Source organism: Scyliorhinus canicula, chromosome 9 (genome assembly GCF_902713615.1).
Source record: "Scyliorhinus canicula chromosome 9, sScyCan1.1, whole genome shotgun sequence".
Taxonomy (NCBI): Eukaryota; Metazoa; Chordata; class Chondrichthyes; order Carcharhiniformes; family Scyliorhinidae; genus Scyliorhinus; species Scyliorhinus canicula.
In genome coordinates, this window is record NC_052154.1 from 80,588,072 (window position 1) to 80,613,780 (window position 25,709).

Consider the following 25,709-nt stretch of genomic DNA (forward strand, 5'->3'; position numbering starts at 1 on the left):
TTTTCCCTGAGTCCACAGCAGTCAAATCTGAAAGCGAATATAAAACTCATACCTACAGCTCAGCTCCACCCACAAAAATGACCACTGAAGTCATGTGATAAGACAAAAACCTTTCTTAAAGGGACAGTCCCACGACATATTGTGTTATCATAATGCATCCGTGTACATGCTAACACTGCAAATTAAAGCTATTCGTAGGATTTGGGTGTTTACAAACAATGAAGCTGCAGCAGGGTAAGTGGATCTTGAGGGTTTGGCCAATTTCTAATGGTGGAACTCGGAATTAAAGTTGCTCGTGTGGCAGACCAAAACAAAATGAAGAAACACAAATTGGTTGTTGAATGTAAGGTAATCTCATGTAGGAAATTAGAATTCCTCTGTCTGTTATGCAAGAAATTGTGTCAGAAGTCTCTTCTTTTTTGTTCTGGCCTTCTACTGTTAACCCAGCCATGGTTTCAAAGATTAAGGTCTGCATTTTTGAATATAGGATGGGTGAAAAACTAGATCAGAACTCTGTCCAACTTGAATGTCAGTTCTGCAATGTGACTGAAAAATGTGGTTGGATTATTTTCTTTCACTTCAAAGTTAAGGCAGATTTGGAGGTGGGGAGGGTAGAAGTTTTAATTTGATGATTCTCGTGTGGAATTGACACAAATTAATATTACAGTTTATAAATGGCAATTAAATAAATTTATTCTACATGCACGACTCTGAGACTTATCATTATGTACCTAAACTGATTGTCTTTTACAGAACATGATCAACCTCAGCAGATTGCCAAGTCTCTAACTCCATCATGGAACACATTAATTTTCTTTGAGGTTTCCCCTGTGTCTCACCATCAGGTACAGAAATTCAGAACATTCTGTAAATGGTGCTGAAAAATTCAGTGGTATCTGCACCTTATGCACTAGTTTGGTTTATGTGCTACGTAGCAGAGCATGTTAGGTATTGCTATTGTTTTCTTCATTGAGGGAGAGTTTGCTACGTAAAACGATATTCATTGTTGAAAAGTGATTTAATAAGCAAAAGATAGCTTGTCTCAGTGCAGTGCATGACATATCTGACTGAATTCAGTGCTTAATGCTACTCTGCATACCTTTCCTGTTCAGGTGTCTGAAATCCTGTCAGAGGAAAAGTGCCGTCTTTCTGTTAGCGGTTGGTTCCACGGACCATCATTGGCAAGGCCACCACGCTACATCGAATCTCTTTCCTCTCGAAATCCACATATTGCAAGTGATGTAAGTACAGATTCTATCATCTTGGCCACAATTAGCACTAAAGTGTTGTTCTGATTAAGATAGTTAACCACTAGCTTTTGGATATGGGAGCTGAATGCTGTTGTGGGGTCTCACGTTACCATTTTTCCTCCAAGACTTGGGTTTCTATCCAGTACAAGACAGATGTGATGAAAGAGGGTTCCTCTTCTTTACAGCTGTTTAATATTTGAAATGAGCTTAGGTTGTAAACTATGATATGAATTTTACAAACATTTGGCACAATTGGCATTGGCCAGAAAGGTCACAAAAATGGCTGACATTGAAAATGGAAAAGATGATAATTGATGCAGTAGGGATTGATCTTCTGGGGTGGAGGTATGTTGTCGGCCTGAGTATGAGAAGTTGTGCTCTGTGTCAAACCCGTGTTATACCACATCTGTGAGTTTTTGATAGCAATGATGGTTAAAACTCCAACTGCTTCATTCACCAAAAATATATTTTAAAAATTAGAACAAGAATAGGTCTGCCATTCCAATAACTCATAACAGTAACAAGAACAACATGTATTTTTATGGCATCTTTAATGTAATGAAATGTCTCAATGATGCCTATCATGGCTCCATATTATTTGTAATCCTTACCGAACAAAAATATATCTTTTGTCTTTAGAATTCCAATTTACCCATCAACATATCCTTTTGATGGAGAGAGTTCCAGAATGCTATGACCATTAGGGGCTGGTTTAGCTCGCTGAGCTAAATCGCTGGATTTTAAAGCAGACCAAGCAGGCCAGCAGCACGGTTCGATTCCCGTACCAGCCTCCCCGGACAGGCGCCGGAATGTGGTGACTAGGGCTTTTCACAGTAACTTCATTGAAGCCTACTCGTGACAATAAGCGATTTTCATTTTTCATTTGTGTGAAAACTGCTTCCTGTTTTTGCTTCTACGTAGACCAGCTCTAATTTTATGTCCCAACACACCCCCACCACCCCGCTTCTTGATTTCCCTCACCAGAGGAAATACTTGCTCTATCCTATTCAGCTTCTTTAACATTTCAAGCATCATCATCAGATCACCCTTCAATCCTCTATACTCCAGGGAGCACAAGACATATCTATGCAACCTGTCCTCCGCATTTAATCTTATAAAGCTAATGATTTTGTGGTGAATTACAAAGCAAGTTCCAATTTTTGAGCTTGTGATAGAAGGGTGGAGGGTGGGTGGAGACCCTGCTTTCTTCCTACCTCCACCCAGAGTAAGTCTGCAGAAGGAAGGCTTGTCGCTGGCATTGCTGCCCTGGAGGCCACTCAAGGGCCTCATCCTGTTGCTGCTTTTTCTTACTGCCACTGCATCGCCTACTTCTGATAAGAAATTTTTTTCATCTTAAAAAATCTAAATCGCACAGCAAAGCGCGAACTTGGTTCTCTTAAGAGGTGACACTGAGCTCTTGCTGGCTTACCAGCTGGTAGGAGAGACCCCAGTAAACTCCATTAAATCGAGCCCATTATTTTCGTAGCAGGATATGGCCTAATTATCAGATCTTAAACCATTTTTAGTACCACGTTCTTGGTTTGCTGTGTTATTTTGTATTTTTTAAGTGAAAATTTTCCAAAGTTACCAGGAGTAGGCTGTTGTGTAGTTGCTGAAAGTATATCCAGTAACAAGGACTTCCATTTATGTAACACCTTTAACATTATAAAATGGTCCAAGGTGTTTCATAGAAACATTGCGCAGCAAAATTAGAGTGTAAGCTGTATAATGAGATATTAGGGCAGGCGAACAAGAGCTCAGACAAACGGATATATTTTAAGAAGCATCTTAAATGAAGAGGAACAGGTAGAATTCCAAAGCTTAGGGTAAAGATCGAATTTAAAGCACAGAGCCAGTGCCATACCTCGAACACAGCAGGAACCTGACACTTTGGTGTCACTGCAATGTTAAGATTATCTCAATCGGATGAAATATGTTTGCTTCCTTTTATTATGTTTCAGGAGGAAATTCTATATGACTGGATCAATCCAATTTACCTGGATGTTTCAACTCAAGTTCGCATCCAAGATGAGTTTGAGGAGAAATCTGAGATACTTCTAAAGAACTTCTTCAAGGTGAAAGCTCAATTGCGGATTCGTTCAGCGGACAGGCAACAGCCCTTTAAAAAAAAAAAAAATGCTTGTGGAACATGAACAAGAAAATGGATATGATTCATTGACAACAGCCATGGAAAGGCCCGTGGAATTAATCAATGTCTTTATTTGAGCGTTGGTATGAGGTGTCCTCTTTTGTTCACTGCTGGTTTGTTTATGATGATTATCATATTCAGATGTAATACATGGTGGTGGATTCAGCTGTTGTGGGAGAGGAGTGGGCTGTTATTTCTTTGGTTAAAGATTGCCACAGGAGTCAGATGTTATTAAAAGAAGAGAAACATAGACACTGAAAGCTAGTTTGGTACTTGGAACCCAACTATAAAGGCAGGTAGGCTGTGATGGACATGATACTTAAGGGAAGGGATTATAATCCTGTCCCAGGATTATACAAGGTTTATTCTGTTTAGATTAAGCTAAAACCCAAGGTAGAATAGGTTAACTTCTTTAATATCATTACATTAAGTATGATTTAATGTTAGCAACCAATTGCTTCACACAATCCACTTTCCTAAATTGTGCAAGAAAGACTAGGAATTCAAAGCAATCTTTGCCTCACCTTTTTTTTAACTTGGTCCACCTTCAAAAAGATTGAAGAAGTAAAAATGCAAAAGACACAGGGAGTTTTATTCTTAGAAATCTTGCTACCATACAAATGGATATCGAATAGTGAGTCAACTCCCCGAAAAATAAGCTAATTAGACAACTTGTACGCGTGATTGACACTACTGCACCCGACAAGATGCATACAACAGTATCAGGGACATAAGGACGAGGAGCAGGATTAGGGAATTCATCCCCTCGAGCCTGCTCCACCATTCAATACAATCTTGGCTGATCTCATCTTGGCCTCAACTCCACTTTCCTGCGCATTCCCCATAACCCTTCAACCCATTACTAATTAAAAATCTATCTATTACCACAAATTTACTCAATGTCCCGGCATCCACTGCACTCTGAGGTAGTAAATTCCACAGATTCACAACCCTTTGAGAGAAGTAATTTCTCCTCATCTCTGTTTTAAATCTGCTACCCCTTATCCTAAAACTATGATCTCTCGTTCTAGATTGCCTAAAAGAGAAAGCATCCACTCTGCGTCTACTTTGTCGATACATTTTATCATCTTATATACCTCAATTAAATCTCCTCTCATTCTTCTAAACTCAAGAAAGTATAGGCCTAAACTGCACAATCTCCCTTCATAGGAGAAATCCCATATATCTGGAATCAATTGAATGAGCCTCCTCAGAACTGCCCCTAATTCAACTACATCCGTCCTAAAATAAAGGGACCAAAGCAGTATTGCGGTCTCACCAATACCTTGTACAGTTGCAGCAACACTTCTCGAATTTTATACTCTGTTCCTTTTGCTATAAATGCCAAAATTCCATATGCCTTCCTTTTTACCTGCTGTACCTGCATACTAGTTTTCTGAAATTCATGTATAAAGACACCCAGCTTCCGCTGCTCCAAAGCACTCTGCAGCTTCTCTACATTTAGATAATAAGTTGCCTTTCCATCTTTCCGACCAAAATGGACAACCTCACACTTATCCACGTTCAACTCCATCTGCCAAATTTTGACCCATTCACCTCACCTATTTATATCAATTTGTAAAGTCTTATTTCCTCATTGCAACTTACTGTCCCTCCTACTTTAATGTAATCTGCAAATTTGGCTATAGTACCTTCTATCCCTGCATCCAAGTCATTAATATATATTGTAAATAGTTGCGGCCCGAGAACTAAAAGCTACGGCATCCCACTAGTTACATCTTGACACCCAGAATAAGAACCATTTTTCTCAACTCTCGGCCTTCTGTCGGTTAGCCAGTGTTCTATCCAATCTAATAAATTACCTCAAACCTTATGTGACCGTACCTTGTGAATTAACCTTATGGAAGTCCAGATGTACTACATCTCCAGGATCCCCATTATCCACATGGCTTGTTACATGTTCGAAGAACTCTAGAAAAGTAGTCACACAATTTGCCCTTCTTAAACCATGCTGAGTCTAATGGATCACATTTTGACTGTCCAAATGTCCTGTTCTTTAATAATAGATTCTAACAATTTCCCAACTGCAGATGTTAAACTAACTGGTCTATAGTTTCTTACTTTCTTCCTCCCTCCCTTTTTGACGAAGGGCATTTTTGACATTAGCGTTTTTTTAATCCACTGGAACCTTTCCTGCATTCAGGAAATTTTAGAATATTATAACCAATGGATCCAGTATCTCCGCTGCCACGTCCTTTAAGATCCCAGGATGTGGCCCATCAGGCCCTGGGGACTTGTCGGCCTTCAATCCAATAGTTTGTTCATTACTTTTTCTCTTCCGATTATTGTTCTAAGTTCCTCGCTTTCTATTACCTCTGCATTATCTGTTACTATTGGGATTATACTAGTGTCCTCCACCGTGAAAATTGAGGTAAAATATTGATTTAGCGTCTCTGCCATTTCTGTGTCCCCACCATGAACTCCCCGGTCTGATCCTCCAAGGGATCAACATTCACTTTATATACTCTCTTCCTTTTTATATACTTATAGAAGCTTTTGCCATCCTTTTTTATATTTTGCCCTAGTTTTCTTTCATAATTTACTTTTGTTCTTTTCATAACTTTGATCTTTGTTGATCTTTAAACGTTTCCCAATCTTCCAACCTGCCACTGACCTTTGCAATACGGTATGCCTTAGTTTTTGTCTTATGTTATCTTTAGCTTCCATACTCAGCCACAGATGTTTTCTCCCCCTCTTACAATCTTTCTTCCTCTCTTGAATATATTTTAGTTGGGAGAAATTGAATATCTCCTTAAACAACTGCCACTGCTCATCAGCCTTTTAGTCTTCCTGCCCAGGCCACTAGGGCCAAATCTTTTCTCATGCTTGTATAATTATCTTTATTTAACTCCAGAACACGAGAGTGTGACTCCAGTTTCTTCCCTCAAACTAAGTTTGAAATTCCATCATGATATGATCACAATTCCAATAGGATTATTCAGAGGAAAGTACAGATACTCGATTCTAGTGTGCTTCACTCTTCTACTCTCAAGAAACTCTTAGAGTTAAAACTTGGCCTTTATTACAAGCTAAAGCAGGGGCTATTGGCATTACAAATTGGGATACCAGAGGGCACAGATTCAAGAGTGGTACAGACAGACATACTTTGAAATTTGGTTACAAGAAATTAGCAGATACCAAACATTTGCAACTAGTTATCTATGTCCAGTCATGACTATTGATTAAGGATGGGCAGCACGGTAGCATTGTGGATAGCACAATTGCTTCACAGCTCCAGAGTCTCAGGTTCGATTCCGGCTTGGGTCACTGTCTATGCGGAGTCTGCACATCCTCCCCATGTGTGCGTGTGTTTCCTCCGGGTGCTCCGGATTCCTCCCACAGTCCAAAGATGTGCAGGTTAGGTGGATTAGCCATGATAAATTGCCCTTAGTGTCCATAATTTCCCTTAGTGTTGGGTGGGGTTACTTGGTTATGGGGATAGGATGGAGGTGTTGACCTTAGGTAGAGTGCTCTTTCCAAGAGCCGGCGCAGACTCGATGGGCCGAATGGCCTCCTTCTGCACTGTAAATTCTATGATCCATCATGCATAGCAGATGTGAATAATTAACCACTCACAACAACGGCCCACATGCTTAATTGAACTATCTGATCACTACGGAGGCATGTATGTTGAGCGGTTTTGGGCCCCGTATCTAAGGAAGGATGTGCTGGCCTTGGAGCGGGTCCAGAGAAGGTTCACAAGAATCATCCCCAGAATGAAGGACTTGTCAAATGCGGAGCAGTTGAGGACTCTGGGTCTGTCTTCGATGGAGTTTAGAAGGATGAGAGGGGGATCTCATTGAAACTTACAGAATACTGAGAGGCCTAGATAGAGTGAATGTGGAGAGGATGTTTTCACTAATAGGAGAAACTAGAACTCGAGGGCACAGCCTCAGACTGAAGGGACAATCCTTTAAAACTGGGATGATGAGGAATTTCTTCAGCCAGAGAGTGATGAATCTGTGAAACTCTTTGCCACAGAAGGCTGTAGAGCCCACGTCGCTGAGTGTCTTTTAGACAGAGATAGATGGTTCTTGATTAATAAGGGGATCAGGGGTTGGGGGCAGAAGGGAGGAGAGTGAGGATGAGAAACATAACTGCCATGATTGATTGGCGGAGCAGATTAGATGGGCCGAATGGCTGAATTCTGCTCCTGTGTCTTTTGGTCTTGCAATTAGTGGCCCAGTGGTCCAATATCTGGAGCGGAGCCAGAGCAAATGGTAGACTGTCCCACATTGTCATACAGACCTTGAGTTTTATTACCTGTGGAGTTTCCGCTTGGGCTGGCCCTACAGTTTGTGCCTTTGTGATATCTTTGTACAATGGCAGCACGGTAGCATTGTGGATAACACAATGGCTTCACAGCTCCAGGGTCCCAGGTTCGATTCCGGCTTGGGTCACTGTCTGTGCGGAGTCTGCACGTCCTCCCCGTGTGTGTGGGTTTTCTCCGGGTGCTCCGGTTTCCTCCCACGGTCCAAAGATGTGCAGGTTAGGTGGATTGGCCATGATAAATTGCCCTTAGTGTCCAAAATTGCCCTTAGTGTTGGGTGGGGTTACCGGGTTATGGGGATAGGGTGTTGACCTTGGGTAGGGTGCTCTTTCCAAGAGCCGGTGCAGACTCGATGGGCCGAATGGCCTCCTTCTGCACCGTAAATTCTATGATAATTGGCAGCTTGTTTCTCAGTCAGAACTGACAACTTTAACTTATTTTACTAGCAAAGCTACACCACCTCCTTTTCCTCTCTGTAATCCTCCTGAAATACTGAGTACCCTTAGATATTCAATATCCAGACCTGATTTCCTTGTAGCCATGTCTCAGGAATCACTACCAAATCATACCCATTTGACACTATTTGCGCTGTTAACTCACTGATTATGTTCCAGTGCTTTGTGCATTCAGATATAAAACCTTTAAGTTTGTTCCATAATCCATTGAATCTCTAAAGTGCAGAAGGAGGCCATTCGGCCCATCGGGTTGACATCGTTGTTTGAAAGACCACCCTACCTAGGCCCTATTCCTATAACCCCACCATAAGGGGCAAATTAGCATGGCCAGTCCACCTAACTGGCACATCTTTGGCCTGTGGGAGGAAACCGGAGCACCTGGAAGAAACCCACGCAGACACAGGGAGAATGTGGAAGCTCCACACAGACAGTCACCCAAGGTGGGTATCAAACCCAGGTCCCTGGCACTATGAGACAGCAGTGCTCACCACTGTGCCACCAAATTTCCCTACTCTTGTATGATTCCTTGGTGCAATGTGTTCACACGTTGTATCCCTTCCTGTTATTTTCTGGCAACAATTCGCCTCATCACTAATCAAGTCAATAACAAGTTCAAAGAGCTGAAAACTTGTTTACAATGTTATCTTTTTTTAAAGTGTAGCAAACAACTAAATATTTTGGTTATGATTTTTTGCCTGTTCTTCTGATTCGTTGAATCAGGTTATTTAGAACGAACTTGTGTTTACACAGTGCCTTTCATTGTTTAAGAAAGTCCCAAAGTGCTTTACAACCAGTGATGTACCTTTAAATTGTATTTGTTTTTATGTAATGAGGCTTGGCAGCTAATTTGCACACAAGCTCAAAGAAACAACAATGGGGTAATAACAAGATAATAGATGTTATAATGCTGGTCCATGGGTAAATCTTAGCCAGGGTACATGCATAGAAACAGACATAGAAAATACAAGTAGGGGAAAGCCATTTGGTCCTTCAAGCCTGCTCTGCCATACATTATGATCATGGCTGATCATCAAGGTCAGTACCCTGATCCCTCCTTCCCACCTTGATCCCTTTAGCCCCAAGAGCTATATAGCACAGTAGTTAGCACTGTTGCTTCAAAGTGCCAAGGACCTGGGTTCGATTCCCGGCGTGGGTCACTGTCTATCTGGAGTCTGCACATTCTCCCCATGTCTGCATGGGTTTCGTTTGGGTGCTCTGGTTTCCTCCCACAAGTCCTGAAAGACATGCTTGTTAGGTGAATTGGACATTCTCAATTCTCCCTCAGTGTACCCAAACAGACCCCATAGTGTGGCGACTTGGAGATTTTCACAGTAACTTCATTGCAGTGTTAATGTAAGCCTACTTGTAACACTAGTAGAGAATATTATTATAATTCCTTCTTGAAATTACACTGTTGTGGCATCAACTAATTTCTGTGGTAGTGAATTCCACAGATTCACCACTCTCTGGGTAAAGAAATTTCTCCTCACCTCTGTCCTAAAAGGTTTACCCCTTATCCTCAAACTATGACCCCTAATTCTGGACTCCCTACCATTGGAAATATTTTTTTGAATCTACCCTGTCTAATCCTGTTAGAATTTTATAAGTTTCTATGAGTTCTCTTCTCACTCTTCTAAACTCCAATAAATATAAACTTTTACTGCACTCCCTCCATAGCAAGAACATCCTTCCTCAGATTTGGACTCCAAAACTGCACACAATACTCCAGGTGTGGCCTCACCAATGCCCTATACAATTGCAGTAATATACAATTGGGGCTGGTTTAGCTCAGTGGGGAAGACAGCTGGTTTGTGATGTAGAAGAAGGCCAGCAGCGCGGGTTCAATTCCCGTACCAGCTGAGAATTCTGAATTCTCCCTCTGTGTACCCGAACAGGCGCCGGAATGTGGCGACTAGGCGCTTTTCACAGTCACTTCATTGCAGTGTTAATGTAAGCCTACTTGTGACAATAAAAAGATGATTATTATAAAAGATCTCTATTCCAATACTCAAATCCTCTTACTATGAAGTCCAACATACCATTTGCCATTTTTACTGCTTGCTGTACGTGTGCGCTTACATTCAGTGACTGATGCACTGAGTACCCACCTCTCTAAATTTACACCCATTCAAGTAATAATTTGCCTTCCTGTTTTTGCTACCAAAGCGGATAACCTCATATTTATCCACATTATACTGCATCTGCCATGAATATGCCCACTCACTCAGCCTGGCCAAATCCCACTGAAGCATCTCTGCATCTTCCTCACAGCTCACCCTCCCACTCAACTTTGAATCATCTGAAAATTTGGAGATAATATATTTAGCTCCCTCGTCCAAATAATTAATATATAATGTGAACAGTTGGGGTCCTAGCACAGATTCCTGTGGTACCCCATTAGTCACTACCTGCCAATCAGAAAAATACCCATTTATTCCAACTTTTGCTTCCTTTTTGATAACCAGCTTTCTATCCATCTCAAGACACTACCGGTAATCCCATGCGCTTTGACTTTACATAATAATCGGCCATGTGAGACATTGTTGAAAGCCTTCTGAAAGTCTAAATAAACCGCATGCCCCTGTACCAGTTACATCTTCAAAGAATTCTTGTACATTTTTCAAGCATGATTTTCCTTTTGTAAATCCATGCTGACTTTGTCTGATTATACCACTACTTTCCAAACGCTGTGCTATGAAATCCTTGATAATGGAATCCAACAACATCCGACTCACTGGTCTATGGTTCCCTTTTTCTCTCTGCCTCCCTTTTTGAATAGTGGAGTTATATTCCCTACCCTTCAATTTGTAGGAACCATTCCAGAGTCCTAACAATTTTGGAGAATGACACCAATGGATCTACTATTTCTAGGGTCACTTCCTTAAGCATTCTGGGATGAAGATTGTCAGGCTTTGGAGTTTTGACCGCCTTCAATCCCGTTTATTTCCCCCAAACCATTTCTTTACTAATACTAATTTCCTTCAGCTCCTCATTGAAACTTGTGTTGCTCAGAACATCCGGTACATTATTCATGTCTTCCTTTGTGAAGACAGAAGCAAAGTATGAATTTAGTTCCTCAACCATTTCTTTGTTCTCTGTTATGAATTCCACAGTTTCTGACTGTAATGAAATGAAATGAAAATTAAAATCGCTTATTGTCACAAGTAGGCTTCAAATGAAGTTACTGTGTAAAGCCCCTAGGCGCCTGTTCGGGGAGGCTGGTACGGGAATTGAACCGAGCTGCTGGCCTGCATTAGTCTGCTTTCAAAGCCAGCGATTTAGCCCTGTGCTAAACCAGCCCCTTAGGCTGGTGTAAGGGAACTACATTAGTTTTTATCAACCTTTTTCTCTTTACATACCTATAGAAACCTTCACAGTCAGGTTTTATGTTCGCCACTAGTTTACTTTCAAATTATATTTTCCCCTTAATCAATCCCTTGGTCCGAGTTTTCTGAATTTTAAACTGTTCCCAATCTTCAGGTCTATTGTTTTATCTTGCTAATTTCTATGCCTCTACTTTGAATCTAATACTACCTCTAATTTCCCTTGTAAGCCATGGTTTGGCCACATTTCCCTTTCTACTCTTGTGCCAAATAGGAATAAACAACTTTTGGAGATTATCTATTCTTTCCTTTCAGTAATTTAAAAAAAAATTTTTTTTTGACTATCCAATTCTTTTTTTCCAATTTAGGGGTATTTAGCGTGGCTAATCCACCTACTGGCTCTTTGGGTTGTAGGGATGAGACCCACGCAAACACTGGGAGAATGTGCAAACTCCACACGGACAGTGATTTTGGGGCCAGGATCAAAGCCAGGTCCTCGGTGCCGTGAGCCAGCAGTGCTAGCCACTGCGTCATCGTGCCGCCCTCCTTTCAGTAATGTTTCCCAGTCCGTCATAGCCAGTACCAAGAGAAGTGCTCTGCTGTTCTTGCATCTACCCAATTGCCTGGGAAGATGGGGCATTAATTTAATGCCTCGTCCGAAAGACTGCAAAGCTCTGTTGGTGCTGTACTGGACTATCAGAGTAGATTATGAGCTCAAGTCTTGAAACCTTCTGACTCAGATGAGCATGCTAAGAGTGAGCCAATGCTGACACTAAATAATTCTGAGCACAAGCTTAAGTTGTGCAAAGTATTTTTTGAGTATTGACAGAGGTGGATATTCTTCAGTGAAGAGTTTAGCATGATCATTGGTCAACATTTGGTCCTGGGCTATGTAGAAGAGGCTGGTTTTCGTTTGTCATTTGTTTTCTGCTGGCGGAAACTTCTGAAAAGCTTGTCTGAGGAATTTATGTTGGCATCCTTCCATCTACATATGATGGACTCCCAGCAATTTATGTGGGGTGTCTTCATTTGGTGCACTTTGCTCATGGCTGTGAAGCCCGAACCTTGAGAGGCAGGGGTTCTGTCCCAAATGCTTCGCATCAAGCTGTTGACCGTGGTTTTCTTGATGCTTAAGATCAGGGAGAACAATTTAAAGTGAGGAGAGGCAGCCCATGAGTCTTGGCAGCTGAGTTTCTGTGTGGGTGACGAGTGCAGCATGATCAGGGCAGAAGAGTTTTCTGATCAGACACGATATGTTTTTGTCTTCGCTTTCAGTCTTGATAGATTATAGATTGTCATCTAATCTAGTGTGCAAGTAGACTCCTATATCTCGAGAGAAGACGAAGGTCAGGAGCTTGTAGGAGAAGGGACCAAACAGAATTAGGGCACAGGTCTGTTTCACTCCATTCTTCACTCTGTCTAAAACCATGCCTTGGCCGACCACGCAACATGAGAAATAGGTACTGGTAAAACTCCAAACTTTATCATTGACTTCATTCTAAAATGTTAGAAAAATTTGGTTGGATCTTCTGAAAAATGTAATAACCTGTCTTGCACCTTGTGGTGCCTACTCATGTTACATTAAACCTTTTAGCGACTGGGCTGTTATGGCTTCTCATATACCAGCTTAGATCAGTCTTGTACAGCACATATCTCTGAGACATGAGCTGAACTGTATTTGAAGCACATCATTCTCTTTTACATAGGGTAGCATGGTAGCACAGCAGTTAGCACAGTTGCTTCACAACTCCAGGGTCCCAGGCTCGATTCCTGGCTTGGGTCACTGTCTGTGCAGAGTTTGCACGCTCTTCCCGTGTCTGCGTGGGTATCCTCCGGGTGCTCCGGTTTTCTCTCACAGTCCAAAGATGTGCAGGTTAGGTGGATTGGCCATGTTAAATTGCCCTTAGTGTCCAAAAAGGTTAGGTGGGGTTACTGGGTTACGGGGATAGGTTGGAATAGTGGACTTAAATGGGGTGCTCTTTCCAAGGGCCGTGCAGACTCGATGGGCCGAATGGCCTCCTTCTGCACTGTAAATTTTTGATCTACATACCGAACAGGCACCGGAGTGTGGCGACTAGGAGATTTTCACAGTAACTTCATTGCAGTGTTAATTTAAGCCTATTTGTGACAATAAAGACCATTATTATTATAAATGATGAAGACTGAACATCAAGGAAAATGTTACATCGTAGCATAGTGGAGTCACTTATTTTACATCATGTGTACTGTACATGCAAGGGATCAAAAGATGTGCGTGAGCCATACACCTATGCAATGTGTATTCAGTTGGTAGCAGCAAATATATGAGCCATGCACAATTGGATGGTATCAATTGTTTTTTCTCCCATACAAATAAAAATGCGTTTGCTCTGTCGACATGCACATGCTGGAGTGTAACATTGACACCTACATTTTCTTTCACTTGTGCAGAATGAAAAGTTTGAACTGGTTTGTGAGGCTTTACGCAGCCCAGAGATTAAATGGAAGAGAAGAGGACCTGCCAACAAGAGGTAGGTGGATCCCAGAACTCTTAGAAGTTTGAACCTATAGATATTAGAGCTATATAGTTAACCAGCAGTATGCATTGTGAAGCAGCACCTGCAGAGGAGATGCGGCAGGGAATTTCAATAACCACACATTATGCTTAAAAAAAATCCAGGAAATCTGGAACAATAAAGGATGCCAATGTCAGAATATCTCCTTGTTTTAAGGAAACAAACCTATTATTTGCACTACAATATATAAATACAAAAATTTTGAATTTTTTTCCAATTTCTCTATCAAAAACCTTTTCTTCCACATGCGAAGTAGATGGCATTGCCGGCCCTGCCAGCAGGTTTCTAAAGTTGGGCCTGCCTCTTAGTCTCTTTCTATTTTTTGATTCCCAAAACAATATGGATGATGGAGCTCTGTACAGTTGAGCATCTTTATTTTTGGTCAGTGGCAACATGTATTCTTGCTACAGCACACTGCTTGTCTCCAGAAACATTTTGTTCCTTTATCATATCCTGTGGGAAGCAAGCTCAAGCCTCTACTTAAAGCAGTTGTGTTATGGTGGGGAAGGTTATATCTATACTTTAAATCCTCTCACTTTGTGACATGTGGCTGCATCAGATCATGTTTGAGAGTCCTTTGGGCTTTTCATTTGTCCTGTGATAGTCATGTGGTATTGTAGGTTATGTGATTAACAGGGTCCAATCACATTTACAGCCATGAACCCATTTTTGATCTTACACCAGCATCCCTGCTCCACCCTAAATCTCCAGGCAGCCTTCCCCTCCAACCTGATTCTGCCTTCCTCCATACTATAATTTGCCATGCTCCTGGTCTGACTGGTGCCTTATACCCTGATTATACCTCAATTGGAGGTCCAGCCTCTCGCTGCATCCTCGGCCACAGTTTACTTTACATATCCTGCTCATGTTGAGTTATATAACTGGTTCTTTTAGTACTGAGATATGTGAGAAACCCAGTTGATGTTGAAGTATGTAGCAGATTTTAGAGATCTTGGGCGGGATTCTCCTACCCCCCCGCCGGGTCGGAGAATCGCCGGGGGCCGGCGTCAATCCCGCCCCAGCCGTGTCCTGAAGTCTCCGGTACCAGAGATTTGGCGGGGACGGGAATCGCGCCGTGCCGGGCCCCACCCCCGGCGATTCTCCGGCCCGCGATGGGCTGAAGTCCCGCCGCTATCATGCCTCTCCCGCCGGCGTGGATCAAACCACCTACCTTATCGGCGGGACCAGGCAGCGTGGGCGGGCTCCGAGGTCCTGGGGGGGAGCGCGGGCCGATCTGGCCCCACGGTGGCCTGGCCCGCGATCGGGGCCCACCGATCGGCGGGCGGGCCTGTGCCGTGGGGGCACTCTTTTACTTCCGCCTTCGCCATAGTCTTCACCATGCCGGAGGCGGAAGTCACCCCCTCCCCTGCGCATGCGCGGGGATGACGTCAGCAGCCGCTAACGCTCCGGCGCATGCGCGGACGTCCGGCGGCCGGCGAAGACCCTTCGGCCCCGGCTGGCGTGGCACCAAAAGCCTTTCCCGCCAGCCGGCAGGACACCAACCACTCCGGCACGGGCCTAGCCCCTCAATGTTAGGGCTTGGCCCCTAAAGGTACGGAGACTTCCGCACCTTTGGGGCGGCCCAACGCCGGAGTGTCACTCCACTCCATCACGCCGGGACCCCCCGCCCTGCCGGGTAGGGGAGAATCCCGGCCCTGAAGTTCCCACTGTACCACTGAAATTAATGACAATCCTTGTTAGTATTGAGGCACCAGTATCTGATCCATTTTTATTAATAAGTGTTATGTGACTGGTACTGTAATATTACTTCTTTGTTTTATAGGTGCTATGATCAAGCAGAGGAAGATGGCCTCCCTGACATTCTTGCCAAGTGTATGGGACTATTTTGTTCTGAGGCCTTATTCCTACTTCTATCCAATTTTACTGGCTTAAAACTCCATTTCCTCGCATCCTCAGATAATAATGATGAGGAGGATGAGCAGGAGGATGAATTGGAGGAGTCCGATGGCCATGAGCATGCATGTTCTAGCACTGAAAAAGGAAACAAATCTGATTCAACAGAAGATGACCAGAGAAAAAAGGGAGATAACATTGGACCAAACAAAGTTGAGATGCCAGGAGAGAGTCCCCAAAGTAAGCTTTTAACCATTTAAAATTCTCAGGTGAATGTTTGTTGTTATTAGGAGTTCAGAACTGATATTTGAATTACTTTGGAAATTAGACCAGTAAAATAATCATATTAATTATTACAGACAGGAGGGGAATTAATTTAAGCAGTCCTGATTTCTCATCGCAATACCTGCCAGGAAACCAAAAGGTTGTATTTTTGGGAGAATTCTCCCTCTGTGTACCCGAACATGCGCTGGAATGTGGCGACTAGGGGAATTTCACAGTAACTTAATATTAGTGTTAATGTAAGCCTACTTGTGACAATAATAAAGATTATATTATAGTCTTGAAGGGACAGAAGTTCCAACATTCCAGTAGTTCTCCGTGTAAATGTGGGCAGGTAATTTTAGATCTGTACAGAGCTCTTTCTGCTGCAACTCGTTAGATGGTAAACGGTAGACAAGACAAGCTGCTTGCCTGGGGTCCTGCTTCTCTTCTGAGGTGAAACAATTACTCGAGATAAAATTCAAAAACTCTATAACTAAAGGAGTTAAGACAGCTCAAGTTTTGGTCATGTGACACGGTGGATTCAGGTTGAGTTATTTAGCTAATGAAGCCCCTGGTTGAAACTCATAGTTCTTTGGAGCAGGCAATGTTGGCACCATCCACACAACATTGGAGATTAAAAGTCACAAACAGCTACTTTTGTCCATAGCTGGCTGGGGCAGACATCTCGTCTGCTAATCCATTGTGTTGGCTTGGTTGGAATTCTTTTATGATGCAAGGAGTGTTACATTCCTGGGCGTGATTGCTTTCAAACTGCTCAGAAACATCCAGAAGCCAGCAGGCGATCAGCTGTAGCTATTATATCAGCCCAGCAATTGTCCATTTTCAGAAACACAAAAAGTATCATTTTATAAAATAGTCAGGCTGACAGATACCTGTCCCCTGGTGGGGACGTAATTATCCGCATAGATGCCTGCACGCACTGTATTGAGTACTTTGAGTTTCAATGGATATTTTCAATTACGTAGATCAGCTGTTGAGTAACCTAAACAAATAATGGCTCGTCTCGGTATTTTACTGAGCCATTAACGTTAGTCCTGATTGGGTGATATTTGCGAAGTTGGTGAGACTGTTGTGGACATTGAGGAAAACTGAGCTAAAATTGAACAAAGCCCACTGAGATTGTGCACCACTGGGTTTGGTCTCAATTTGCAGCCAGGGTGGTTGATGCAGTCAGAAGTAGGCAGATTGCGGCAATAACCGAACAAGGTAACATCTCTCTTGACGTTGAGCTGCTGGAAATGTCTCTCTGACTTGCTTCGACAAGCACAGTAGCATCTTGTGATTTGGTCCTGGTGGTAAGTAGTTATGTATTGTTGGAAAATTTATAAACAATGCCCATATTTCCACTTAGGGGGTTTCATGCAGATGAGGAATGAGTCAAGAAACCCAGAGCTTCCCCAAAGATCAGGAATGTGTTGCTGTAGACATTTATGTGTGAGTACCACTGAGACCAAGTCATCTGCGTGTCAATTGGTGAATGTTCCAGGGAAGCTAAATAAAAAAGGAGACAAGATAATATAATTAAAAATAGCAGGTCAAGTCAATGTTTGGTTCTCAAACTCAAAAGCAATAGGTTAAAGATTATCAATATACTTCCATTATGTTTGTTCATCTCAGATCCTAGTGTTCCTGTCTGCCGTGGTGAGTTGCGACACTGGAAAAATGGATACTATACACTTATTCATGATACCAATGTGGAAAATTCTGAGTTTGCTCTGGATCTGCTGTTGTGCTGTGGATGTGAAGGTAGGAGTTCTTGGCTTTTTTCTGACAGAAGTGAATTCTTAACCCACTTGTGGAGTTGCAAAGAAAGCTATTTTATGTGAGCAGTGGAATAAAATTGGCAAAAGTGGAGAAAAATTTAATTTTAAAGAGTAATTGATAATCCATTCCACTTCACTTGAGGTATTGCTGATACATATGGATTTTATTATATTTCAGTGGACCCATTCTTCAGATTTGTATTTTATTTTGGTTTACCTGCTTATTTATTTGCCTTAGATTTAGTGTGACTGGGAGTTATCATTTGCAAAATTTCCATCCTTATGAATCAGATATGTCTATACAATTTCAATATGTAAATGAACATAGTGAAACCCAGTCTGAACCAAAAACCCTCATAAATGTACTCCATATAAATCATGCCACATGAGCTCATCGATTACTGGGTTGGAGAATGTAGCAAATTGTGGCTCAGGCTTTAAAATATTACCATTAAGAAGAAAGTGAACAGTACTCAGTCTTGCAATATAATTAATGGAGGTATAATCTGAGAAAAATCATAAGATTTGCACAGTGCAGAAGGATGTCATTCGGCCTATTAAGTCTGCGAGCACCCTACCTAGAGCAACCTCCCCGCCCTATCCCTGTAACTCCACCTAACCTGCACATCTTTGAATCGTGGGAGGAAACCAATATTGACAAAGTGAGAACGTGCAAACTCCACACACAGTCACTCAAGAACGTGCAAACTCCACACAGTCACTCAAGGCCGGAGCCAAAATGGAAATTTTCTCAATGTTTTCAATGTCAAAGCAACAAACATGACACCAATTTAGAACTGACTTCAGGAACGGCTTCTTCTTACAAGTGATCAATGTATGTTACAGAGAAGTGGAATTGAAAACTCTGGAATCTTTAAGAAAGCATTGAATGCTGAACTGGGAGGAATGTAACATCACGGGTTCAATGAATTAAGATGGGTCAAGTGGCTTTCATCATCTGCATGATTTCTGTAATTGGTGGAAGTACAACTCATTAAGAAAGAGCATCAAAAGTTAAATACTGCAGAGGCTGATGATCTGAAACCAAAAAAAAGATGCAGAAATATTCAGCAAGTCAGTTACATCTGTGGAGAGAGATGACGTTAATGTTTCAGTTCAAAGACCTATCACCTGAACTGGAAAGCATTGCTGATATAATGGGTTTTACATGAGTGAAAGAGGAGAGGGTAGAAAAATAGCAAAAGGGAAAGTCTGTGATAAGACTGGGAGATGGAAGAGATTAGATAACAAAAGAGTTGGTAGCGCAAGGCGACTTGGCCAAAGCAAGCAGGCCTGGTGGGAGGTGTCTGACCACTTGAGGGACCACGGTGTGGTCAGAACGACCCAGTTGTAGAGAGTGATAATGGGTCAAGTAAAAAAACGATGTGGGCAGCACAGTGGTTAGCACTGCTGCCTCACACGCCGAGGTCCCAGGTTCGATCCCAGCTCTGGGTCACTGTCTGTGTAGAGTTTGCACATTTCTTCCCGTGTTTGTGTGGGTTTTGCCCCACAATCCAAAGATGTTCAGAGTAGGTGGATTGGCCAGACTAAATTGCCCTTAATCGAAAAAAATGAATTGGTACTCTAAATTTATAAAGAAAAAAGTAAACAAAAGATGTGTCTAGAGGAGGTATGGGTGGCAGAATGCTGAAAGCAGTTGCTGTCTATCAGCAAATGAAACATTAGAGTAAAACCAAAACCTGCTAAGTAAAAGGAACCACAACGGGTGTAGGAGATTACCATGGGGGTACATTTCTCCCATGTTCAGGAGCAGCACATTTCCTTAGGATGCTCTGCCAGAATGTTTGCTGCTGGTTGCCAACCTGGAGATCTGTCGTCTGGGTATTGTGCTACACTCACCTGGCCAGAACAAAGAAGGACATTAAACCTATTGTGACACTGCACCCAGCTCTTCCTGATGACACCACAGCTTCTCGCATCTTCTGCCAGTTCCAGCAGGTATGCTTAGTTTGGCTGAGTGGCCTTCACCAGATATCCTCAGGGAAGACGACTCCCCGCCTTTCATGCACAACCTCCTACAAGATCTCTGGGGCGTCATTGCAAAACCTTGGGGTGACCTTGCCACAGATACCTGCTGACTTTTTCTTTTCATTGTGTTGCTACAGTAATGGCGGCTTTTATGCCTTTAATTTGGGCCTCCATTTTGGATTCTGGTCTCCTTCTGGCTTCCAGCACTAATCTCCCAGTCAATTAGAACCAACATCAGGGAATGGTGGGACTCAAGACTGCTTCGATGTCAGAGTGCGTCTGGACTCAAAAACGTTTTCAATGTCAGGTTGCCGATGAAAAATCGTGCCCAAAATATCTTTTCAACACCTCCAACCATTTTCTCATTCCCATGATAATTTTTCCTGATTCTGCCTCCAAGGAACCGACATTTACTTTTGTTACTTACCTTTTTGTATACTTTGTAAAAGTTCTTGCAGTGTGCATTTATATTCCTGGCAAGTTCACTCTCTTATTTTTTCACGTCTTATCAACATTCTGGTCGGCGTTTCCTGTTTTATAAAACAATATCAATCCTCGTGCTTGTTATTATTGTTTGCAATGTTATTACCTTTTAACCTGATACGTTCCTTCACTTTCTTGTATGTTATGCATGGATCTTTCTTGATGTGTTTTTGTCTTTTAATGGAACATATTTTTTTTGAACATTTAGATTTGATCCTTTGAATGTTTCCCACTTTTATTTATCCTCATACCTTTTAATCTATTTACTCAATCAACTTCTTCCCCTGCATTTTTATGAATTTGATTTTCTTTAAATTTAAGATTTTTGTTTGGGGCTGGAGAATGTCACTTTCAAACTTAATCTGGAATTCAGTTTTGTTGTGATCACTTTTTTCCCAGATTATCTTTCGCTATGGGATTGCTGATTAAACATGCCTTATTGCACAATACTAGGTTTAAAATAACTTTATCCCTACTTGGTACTGCAATATATTGTTCTGGGAAACTAAATTAAATTGACTGCCACCGCATTCAGAGGATGGTTTACATTGATAGGGTAGAGCGAGGGAACCGTGGTTTACCAAAGAAGTGGAATCTCTTGTTAAGAAGAAAAAGGAGGCCTATGTGAAGATGAGGCGTGAAGTTTCAGTTGGGGCGCTTGATAGTTACAGGGAAGCGAGGAAGGATCTAAAGAGAGAGCTAAGACGAGCAAGGAGGGGACATGAGAAGTCTTTGGCAGGTAGGATCAAGGAAAAGCCAAAAGCTTTCTATAGGTATGTCAGGAATAAAAGAATGGGCCAGTCAAGGACAGTGGTGGGAAGTTGTGTGTGGAGGCTGAGGAGATAAGCGAGATACTAAATGAATACTTTTCGTCAGTATTCACTCAGGAAAAAGATAATATTGTGGAGGAGAATGCTGAGACCCAGGCTATTAGAATAGATGGCATTGAGGTGCGTAGGGAAGAAGTGTTGGCAATTCTGGACAAGGTGAAAATAGATAAGTCCCCGGGGCCTGATGGGATTTATCCTAGGATTCTCTGGGAAGCCAGGGAAGAGATTGCTGAGCCTTTGGCTTTGATTTTTAGGTCATCATTGGCTACAGGAATAGTGCCAGAGGACTGGAGGATAGCAAATGTGGTCCCTTTGTTCAAGAAGGGGAGTAGAGATAACCCCGGTAACTATAGGCCGGTGAGCCTAACGTCTGTGGTGGGTAAAGTCTTGGAGAGGATTATAAAAGATATGATTTATAATCATCTAGATAGGAATAATATGATTAGGGATAGTCAGCATGGTTTTGTGAAGGGTAGGTCATGCCTCACAAACCTTATCGAGTTCTTTGAGAAGGTGACTGAACAGGTGGACGAGGGTAGAGCAGTTGATGTGGTGTATATGGATTTCAGTAAAGCGTTTGATAAGGTTCCCCACGGTCGGCTATTGCAGAAAATACGGAGGCTGGGGATTGAGGGTGATTTAGAGATGTGGATCAGAAATTGGCTAGTTGAAAGAAGACAGAGTGGTGGTTGATGGGAAATGTTCAGAATGGAGTTCAGTTACGAGTGGAGTACCACAAGGATCTGTTCTGGGGCCGTTGCTGTTTGTCATTTTTATAAATGACCTAGAGGAGGGCGCAGAAGGATGGGTGAGTAAATTTGCAGACGACACTAAAGTCGGTGGAGTTGTAGACAGTGCGGAAGGATGTTGCAGGTTACAGAGGGACATAGATAAGCTGCAGAGCTGGGCTGAGAGGTGGCAAATGGAGTTTAATGTGGCGAAGTGTGAGGTGATTCACTTTGGAAAGAATAACAGGAATGCGGAATATTTGGCTAATGGTAAAATTCTTGGTAGTGTGGATGAGCAGAGGGATCTCGGTGTCCATGTACATAGATCCCTGAAAGTTGCCACCCAGGTTGATAGGGTTGTGAAGGAGGCCTATGGTGTATTGGCCTTTATTGGTAGAGGGATTGAGTTCCGGAGCCATGAGGTCATGTTGCAGTTGTACAAAACTCTAGTACGGCCGCATTTGGAGTATTGCGTACAGTTCTGGTCGCCTCATTATAGGAAGGACGTGGAAGCTTTGGAACGGGTGCAGAGGAGATTTACCAGGATGTTGCCTGGTATGGAGGGAAAATCTTATGAGGAAAGGCTGATGGACTTGAGGTTGTTTTCGTTAGAGAGAAGAAGGTTAAGAGGTGACCTAATAGAGGCATACAAAATGATCAGAGGGTTAGATAGGGTGGACAGCGAGAGCCTTCTCCCGCGGATGGAGGTGGCTAGCACGAGGGGACATAGCCTTAAATTGAGGGGTAATAGATATAGGACAGAAGTCAGAGGTGGGTTTTTTACGCAAAGAGTGGTGAGGCCGTGGAATGCCCTACCTGCAACAGTAGTGAACTCGCCAACATTGAGGGCATTTAAAAGTTTATTATATAAGCATATGGATGATAAGGGCATAGTGTAGGTTAGATGGCCTTTAGTTTTTCCATGTCGGTGCAACATTGAGGGCTGAAGGGCCTGTACTGCGCTGTATCGTTCTATGTTCTATGATGTGCTGCACTTAGTAGTGGAGAACAAGAAGAAATTAATAATTCTCATGGGCCTGCCTTGCCTCCCTAGTGTCCTGTTTAATAATCATAGGATGCCATGGTTTGAAAACATTGTTGCAGGTTGAAGAGGAAAATAAGATATCAGAAAGGAAGCTGATTAGGAAAGTCAACATTTATCTTTTCCTCTGTTTCAGACTGGAATGATGAATTTGGTGGCATTACTTCATATATCGCAAAGGGGGAAGATGAAGAGGTATGCTTATTAAAGCTCAGTTCAGCGAAGAAAGAAATGTAGAACTTGCATTTATATAGCACCTTTCATTATCTCAGGACACTCTTAACGCACTTAATTACAATTCATCAAGGACTTTTTCAAGTAGTCACCATTGTAATGTAGGAAACTTTTGGGCACAAAAACTCCTACAAACAGAAGGGATAATAGCCGGATATCAGATTTAGCTATTTTGGTTGAGAGATAAACATGGGCCAGTGCACCAGGGAAAAGTTTGTTGATATTTTTCAGAATCATGCAATGCGAGCTTTTATGCCCACCTAAGAAGGTAGATGGACTCAGTGGAAAGAGAGCTCATCTGATGATGCAGCAGTCCCTCAGCATTGCACACATGTGTCTGCCTGGGGTAACTCTGGTTTCAGGTGTGACTTGAAGAAGATTAAATGGTGACCTCAATGAGGATATTTGAAGTGTCAAATGATAAAGAAATCAGTTGTCAGCCAGAGCAGTAGGATCAAACAGCGTAAATTTAAATGGGTACATTTTTAATTTAAAGCAAGTAGGAAGAAAAAGTATTGATCAAAAAATGATGAATATTTAGATTGTATTGCCATGCAATGGCTATAAAGAGTTTAGAACATTTAAAATATAGTTGAATGCTAGAACGGGTGATTTGGAGGGCCAGAAGCATGAGCTGTAAGGGCCATGGGTCTTTTCTCTGTACTTGTGTTACGATTGTAATAGACAGGAAATTAATAATCTCGAGCAGCCTGGTCACCCAATTGGGTGATTTGATGTGCAGAAATGCCCAACATTATTTATTCAATAATAATTTTTTTTCATAGAATTTACTTGCAGAAGGAGGCCATTCGGCCCATTGAGTCTGCACCGGCTCTTGGAAAGAGCACCCTACCCAAGGTCAACACCTCCACCCTATCCCCATAACCCAGTAACCCCACCCAACACTAAAGGCAATTTTAGACACTAAGGGCAATTTATCATGGCCAATCCATCTAACCTGCACATCTTTGTGACTGTGGGAGGAAACCGGAGCACCTGGAGGAAACCCACGCACACAGGGGGAGGATGTGCAGACTCCGCACAGACAGTGACCCAAGCCAGAATCTCCTCCAATAACTGCAGGCATTCCAAAAGCAACTCATGTGCAGCCATGCCATTCTGCATATTGGGAGATTGACACTGGACAGTTCTGCATTTGAGTTGGGAGGCTGTCAGGCAGCCAGTCAGCGAATAGCACTGACAGTGACCACTGGCAACATACCCATTCTTCCCAAGTGGAGAATTTGGACTTGCATGAAGATCCTGAAAGAAAAATATTTACAATATTAATGGTGCAATACCTTTTAGGGTGGAAGAGTGGTGCCCTTAAGTGCACCAAATCCCTAACTGGTGTCTGCAGTAGTGTGGAAAGATTAAAAAGATTCCTTACATTGACTTGCTAGTTTCAGCCAACTCACTGAGAAGGAGCTATGTCATCCTGAGGAAATACTAAATGAAAATGTAGTATTCTAATGAGGGAAAAGAGGAAAAATATTTGTAATGAATCACCTCGGATGGCCTCACTATTAACTCTTAGAAAATGTCTGGGAGATGTGTGCCTCCCACTTGACCGAAGGTAAAGTGTATGTAGGGAGTTGAGGAAATGAAAAATAGACCTGTTTAACTCACTATAATGAAAACATTTTTTACGGTTTGTGTTTTTTCCAGTTACTTACTCTTTGCCCAGAAGACAACTCCTTAGCTTTGATCTACCGAGATAAAGAAACACTGAAGTTTGTGAAACACATTAACCAGCGAAGCATCAGTCAGTGTAAGAAGACACATGAGAAAAAGGGGTTCTGGGACTTTTCCTTTGTGTATTATGAGTGATAGCACATCTGCCTTGCGTAACTAAATCTTTGTATCTGATGTGGGATAAATCATCAAAATGCTGAATGATGTATTCTCACAGATAAAAGAGGCTTTTGTGGTATGTGCACATCGAAGATCTGATATACGATGGTGACAGTTGGATCATTATTGCACTTCGCCTGGGCTGCTTTTGGCTTTGCCAAATGTTTGTACATTTGAAGAAGGACCTTTTTGGTTTGGGAGAGGTTGGTGTTAAATTTGTAATTGACATGAACTCTGCTGTGATACTAATTAAAATATTTTTGGCAAAATGTTTTTAAATTAAAAACATTTTTGTAATAATTGTGAATCAAACCTTTAATTTTCCTTGTCTCTTTGTATTTGGTCGCTCTTCACAATCATCTGTCTTCAGCTTGCATGCTATACGTTTTGCCTGGTAATGCCCTCAAAATCAGTGTTTTTCAAACTATTTCCCCGGGACTCACTTTTACCAACTAGTTGACCTTTGTGACCCATGCCAACCTTTGCGACCCATGCTGGCCGACGTTTATGATGCGCGCCAGCTGACCATCGCAACACACCATTATTACTTACCTTTAATGTGACAGGTGAGTCTCCTTGGTCCTCACGATCTCACATGCTTTGTCATTCAATGTTACCTTTCTG

The 25,709-nt window shown here is 42.2% G+C and overlaps 1 protein-coding gene across 2 annotated transcripts in view; it reads left to right on the plus strand.

Moving 5' to 3' along the window:
- Positions 1-25,397, plus strand: part of ogfod1 (2-oxoglutarate and iron-dependent oxygenase domain containing 1) — a 37,810-nt gene extending 12,413 nt beyond the window's left edge. For both annotated transcript variants that reach the window (XM_038807037.1, XM_038807036.1), the window contains 8 exons: positions 754-845; positions 1,113-1,241; positions 3,212-3,325; positions 13,899-13,978; positions 15,807-16,117; positions 17,780-17,908; positions 23,134-23,192; positions 24,900-25,397. In XM_038807037.1, the coding sequence (XP_038662965.1) occupies positions 754-845; positions 1,113-1,241; positions 3,212-3,325; positions 13,899-13,978; positions 15,807-16,117; positions 17,780-17,908; positions 23,134-23,192; positions 24,900-25,061 (1,076 nt within the window). In that variant the 3' untranslated portion in view covers positions 25,062-25,397. The remainder of the gene's footprint in view (positions 1-753; positions 846-1,112; positions 1,242-3,211; positions 3,326-13,898; positions 13,979-15,806; positions 16,118-17,779; positions 17,909-23,133; positions 23,193-24,899) is intronic.
- Positions 25,398-25,709: the final 312 nt, after the last annotated feature.